Here is a 6,000-nt window from a genome sequence, read left to right as displayed (position 1 = left end):
CAGGAGCTGGTGATGCAGAGTAGAAAGAGATGGGACATATGTGAAAACTTCTGCTAATTTGTCATCATCACATATTTTTGAAAATCTTAATTAAATCATTTGGAAACATCACAATGATGTTTGAAAAATAGATCCTCAATATGAATGAGATTATATCAGTAAATATCTTTGTTTCCTTAGCAGTCACAATCTATTTGTATAATTGAAAATTACTTCACTGTATTTTTAATCATTTAAATTTTGTTTTCTAACTCTTAAGTCTTTTTTATTGTGTAAATATATGTGTTTCCTGCCCCCCCCCCAAAAAAAAACCCTGAGTATTTGTGTCTAGGTCAACCAACATACACAGAGGCAATGATCACCGAGTGACAAGACTTGTTGGGTTTGCACATCACTGTTGCACCACAACTTTATTGTTTGTTTTTATTAGAATCCTCCCAGTAGCCCCATGTCATCTTCAAATATTTCATGGAACAAAAAAGAGAAAGCATTTGTGGTCTTATTGTTATTAGAAAACTCCATCTTTTCTTTCTGGCAAATCAGCAACTTAAAAAAACTCACACTGCTACAGAAATGGTTAAGGGTTCCACTCTAAATAAAATATTCTAAGAATTTATTTCTCTCAGCATCTGTTTCCTCATTTTCCAACTCATATTTCTTCATGGCAACAAAATACCGAATAAAAGTTTCTCCTAGAGCCTGTCTCAGACATTGATCTTCCTCTAGTGCCATGAGGGCATGTTCCAGTTTTAAAGGGATCTCAGAAGGTTTGGCCTGATGAAGGTCTGTGCTGTTCTCTGGACCAGACAAAACGCCATCATCGCTGTAAAGTCCATCCAAGCCTGCAGCAACAGTGGCGGCCAGCACCAGGTAAGGATTTGCTGTGGCTGAGCCCAGTTTATTTTCTATTCTAGTGCCTTTCTCACCGTGACACTTAATATTAAAAGCACAGCTGTTATCATTGTACCCCCACGTTGTTGGCACACTCTCCTTCAGGTCTTTACTCTCCTTAGAGTAGCGCTTCCTGCAGCTAACAGCAGGGGCCATCAAGCAGCTAAGGGCAGCAGAGTGCTTCAAGAGGCCTGCCAACCATTTTTTCCCAGGAATTGTGAGCTGCTCAATTCCAGAACTGCTACAGAACATGTTTTTCTTCTCATCGACATCCCAGAGACTATGTGACAAAATTCCTGAGTTACAGAATCCAGTCTCGATGAAAAAGCTGGTGATATAATTATACTTCCTTGCCACTTCTTTGACAGCCATTCTGAGGGTAAATGCATTATCAGCTGAACTGATGCCAAATTCAGGCAGAAAACAGATTTCCATCTGGCCAGGCCTGGTAGAGGAGGAAAAGCTCTCAACATTGGCCCCAGTGTGATACAAACCATCCACAAGTTCCTGAATGAATGGCTGGTCATGATTATTTAGCAGTGCTGAAGCAGGAAGAGATATGGTTTTTGAATTGATAATTTCAGGTACACCAAAAATGCAAAAATCATAGATGAAAGCAGAGAGCAGGGAGAAGCCGGCATCCTGCAGCTGGCTCAGCTGCCTTTTGGCGATGTGCCTCGGGGAGGTCAGAAGAGGCTCCCCGGTCACAGTGAACGTGTCACAGATCACCCTGGCTGTTCTCTTGGCCCACGGTAGAACTCTGAAGGTTGATAGCTCTGGCATCAGGACTATGTCACTATTAAAACACGTTGCTCTAATGTGATCCACTTCATTGTCCTTAGGATTTGGTATCAATTCAAGATAACCTCGGGGCATGTAAACACCATGAATCACTTTTTCCTAAATAAGTTAAAGGACAGAGCAATAAACTTATGAAACTTGAAACCAAACAAAAAAGTCGGGGGATGGGAAGTGGGAGTGGGAGAGCATTACTAATGAGAAAAAAATACATGCTTCATCTGTTAGTTGAAACTAGCTTACTACAGATACATTTTAAATAGTTTAAAATAATATTCTCAAAGGTAATTTATAAACAAGTCAATAGATTTAAACTTTAGCCTTTGGAGACTTTATATGCTCATGCAAACAGCACTCATAAATAAAAGCTATAGCAATAAAGAAAATGTCTTTGTGGCAAATGAAAAAGGTAAAATCTAAAGGAATTATTTGAAATGATCATAACCCAAAGTACTTTTTAAAATCACATTTTATCACATGGCATAGTTGCTAATACTGCAGATAAGGCTTTATTTCAACTCATTCTATTGTAATCCTCCAAAAAGAATCAGTAGACAATCTGCAGTCCTTCTCAGAGAGCTGACTGTGATCACACACAGGACACATGGGACAGAGGAGCCAGGGTTGCTGACCATGGCGCTTCTCTCCTCACTCACCTTTACAGTCCACTAATGAGCAAACTACCTCATAGGCACAGAGTTCCAAAAAACTTGCCCATGAATGTGCACCTAAGTTATAGTTTCCAGAATGTTATAGCCTTCAAGTCAGCATGACTTGAATATCACCAAATCTATCTCTAGTCCTAACTTTGTCATTAATTGCTTGTGTGAAGTTAGGCAGGTCATGGTACTATATACATGCCTCAGCCTCCATATCTGTGAAACAAGTGTTAGACTAAATGATTGCTGACACATCTTCTGGTCAAATGCTTGTTGGATTCAATGATTTAGTTTTTATTTAACTTTTCTATGTACCACACAACTGGGAAATAATGAAGTATGAAGTTGAATTGACACATAAAATTTTTTCTAGAAATTGTGTGGTAGGAATATCAATAAGGTTTCATGTGTTGAAATTTACAGTAATGGGTAGAGAAAAAGCTAACTGTAAAGTTCAGTTCCCATGATGTCAGAGAACATGGTGAGGTTAATTCTGCAAGCCAATTTAGTTTTTATATTACCTCTAAATCTCAAAGAGCATGGCTACTGAGGAGCAGCTGGTACTAGAAGAGGTGACTCTTCTGCATTTGGTATTGAGTCACTGCCTCCTTCACTTTTCACCATCTCTACACATTTTCAAATGCCATTTGACTTGTGTGATCTGAATCTGCCTTTACCAGTAATAAAGTTGATAAGTCAAGCACTATTCAATGACTGTTTAGTTTTTCAACCACTCAAGGACCTGTATATATAAATTTCATGCATATATGTGTAGGCAGATCTAAATAATTTTTTTAAGATACATGTTTGACTTATTTGGAACTCTATAAAAATGTTTTGAAAAATTCCAGTTTTACTCAGTGTAAAGCAAATTAGAAAATTACAATTTAATATTGAATGTAATATTTAAATAATAACCTTTAGGGATGCTTATTTTTGATACTTTTGTATAATACTGACTGATGTCCCTTCCTAAGAAATGTTTTAATAACACAGTAATCAGTTATTAAAATAAACACATGATATAAACAAAAAAAAACCAAACTCAAGTCTCAAATATCTGAAAATGCAGTATTTCTTAATATCATTATTTTTGAAAACTTAATAATATTTATTGTCATAAAACTTTCTTTTTATATTTGCTTCTAAGTCTTCGGTCACAGTTTTCTCATATCAAACAAAGGTTAGATTGGTTTTCAGTTTGAATTGTTGTTTACAGTACAATAAAATTAGAAAGAGTAATAAGGACCATTCACTTGCAAATGAATTGAATGAAACGACATTCAGTCATAACTACTTGTAAAACTCACTTGGAAAAATTGTGCAGGGATACTCTTAGACCTGGACACACCATGGAGGTCTGTTGCTTCAAATCGCACAAATTGAAGGTGATTTTTGGCCATCTCTTGTTTAATGTGCTTCATTCTAGAGGATAGTTGAGGTGCAGTAGAAACTCGAGTGTTGTCCCTGGTGTTATCTGTAAAATAAAAAATTATCTGAATCATTAGATCATGATGAACTGAGAAGTAAAATGAGGCTAAAGAATAGGGAATTAGTCATTATGATCATTAACAGAAGCATCATGTTTCCATGTCTTTGCCTTAGAGCTGGAGATTTTACCTTTCTTAGCCTGCCTTTGCCATATTCCTGAGAACATAGTCTCTAAACAGCCTAAGAGATTTTCACTTGGGATGGGGTTCAGTCTAAGAGTATTTGCTTAAATAAACAGAAGTACTTACTGGAAATACTTAGTGAAAATGTCTTTGCTTACAGAAATTAAAATATATTTCCCTCACTGCTTTGGCACCATGTAAGATGTATATAGATAAGTATCACTGAAAAGACTTTGAGCTTCTTTGAGCTTCACTATTTTTGAAAACTTAATGATATTTATTAAGTCATCAAAATTTCTTTTTATATTTACTCCTAAGTCTTCTGTCATAATTTTCTCATATCAAACAAATCATAATTTTATAATTGCAATGAGTAAAAATGATAGCTCTGTGAAGTGTAATTATTCAAGGCAGAACTAAAATTAACAGTATTAATTATAATTAGCCTCGCATTTCTATTGGGTAAATAAATGCTGTTTGGAAGCTGAAAGTATACATTTAGCTCCTAGGGGAAAAATAATGTGTTCTGGTATTCCCCCAATAAAAAGTTACTGTAATATTAAAGGTAAAATTATTTGTTTTTGTTTATTTTCTGTTGGTTTGCTTTTTTATTTCCTTTTCTTTGGCAAAATGGCTTTATATCTTTATAATAGCATCTGAATCTAAGATATCTACATCTATTTGTTAAATTCAAAACTTGTGTAAATGAGAATATACAAGTGTTTTTTGTTTGACTTAGTATGAATAGAATGCTACATTTTTAATTTTAAAAAATAGATATGCAACAAGAAACAAAGGTTTACTGTATAGCACAGGGAACTATTGTCAATATCTTGCAATAATCTAAAATGAAAAATAAGTTCAAAAATAACATATGTATATGTATAACTGAATCACACACAAAAAAGAATTCTACTGTTTGAAATTCAGTAATTTTTATCTTTTTGCCAGTTTTTCTAAATGTCCTATGGACATCTAATAACAAGGTATGAGATACAAAATTTTAAATATATTTGTGTAGGATATGATTAATATAAATTAGCTAAATATAAATCTGTTATATTTAAATTATTAATAACAACATTCAAGAGGCTCCTATTCTTATTTTTTCTGCACTTAATAAAATGTTCTTAGAGAAATGTTAATGTCTCACTATGGTTATATATTTTTTCTTTTCCCATATATTTCTTCTGATTTTTCCTTTATGTGTCTTTGTTTCTTTGTTGTTAATGTGTCTAATGGTTTCTCATGTCTATTTTCTTTGTGAATGAAATGGAAGTCACGCAGTCATGTCCGACTCTTTTCAAACCCATGGACTGTGTAGTCCACGGAATTCTCCAGACAAGAACACTGGAGTGGGTAGCATTTCCCTTCTCCAAGGTATCTTCCCAACCCAGGGATCAAATCCAGGTTTTTGACACTGCATGGAGGTTCTTTACCTTTTATTATTAAAAATATTCATCTTTGTTTCATTTAAAAGAAGTAAATAAAATTTAAATACAAGTTTTTTTTCAAGAATGAGAATGTAGAAGATGAAAAATATAGACTGAGTATTCAGTTTAAAAAACTTGAAAACTAAAAAATATATATTCATTTCATGGCTTTTAAGATAGTCTACAAATTTTAAAACTTTAGAATTAGAAGAGACTTTGGAGATAAATCATCTAATTTAACCAATTCATTAGCTTGAATCCCAGAAAAGGACAGCCAGGTTCCCTGAATCACACTCTTTGTCCTTCACCAAAATTGAAACTGGAATCCAGACCTTTTGATTCCCAGTGGTGGCTCAATAACATAAAACAACTGAATGTATGAAAAGCATATAGAAAGCTCAGACCCACAGCATGCATCACAAATGTTAGATACTGTCTGAACTTTTAGGTGAGGCAACAGACTGTAATGATTTGGCACAAACACTGAAGCTCATCTGGCTCCCTCCATATCCTGCCTTTGCTTTGGTGACTTTTCTTATCTCGGCTTTCTTATGTGCCTCAGCTTTCTCCCTGACACAATATTACCTACTTCATGGGCTAGTTGTG

General features: G+C 34.7%; 1 protein-coding gene across 1 annotated transcript in view; it reads right to left on the bottom strand.

The window, feature by feature from the left end:
* Nucleotides 1-591: 591 nt before the first annotated feature.
* Nucleotides 592-6,000, bottom strand: part of LGSN (lengsin, lens protein with glutamine synthetase domain) — a 31,390-nt gene continuing 25,981 nt past the window's right edge. Inside the window, exons 4-5 of the mRNA XM_068968439.1 lie at nucleotides 3,659-3,825; nucleotides 592-1,791 (exon numbers count right to left, since the gene is read on the bottom strand). Of these exons, the coding sequence (XP_068824540.1) occupies nucleotides 592-1,791; nucleotides 3,659-3,825 (1,367 nt within the window). The remainder of the gene's footprint in view (nucleotides 1,792-3,658; nucleotides 3,826-6,000) is intronic.

This window comes from Capricornis sumatraensis, chromosome 3, assembly GCF_032405125.1.
Source record: "Capricornis sumatraensis isolate serow.1 chromosome 3, serow.2, whole genome shotgun sequence".
Classification (NCBI taxonomy): domain Eukaryota; kingdom Metazoa; phylum Chordata; class Mammalia; order Artiodactyla; family Bovidae; genus Capricornis; species Capricornis sumatraensis.
The sequence above is the reverse complement of the archived record's forward strand: the minus strand, read 5'-3'. Positions and strand labels throughout refer to the sequence as shown.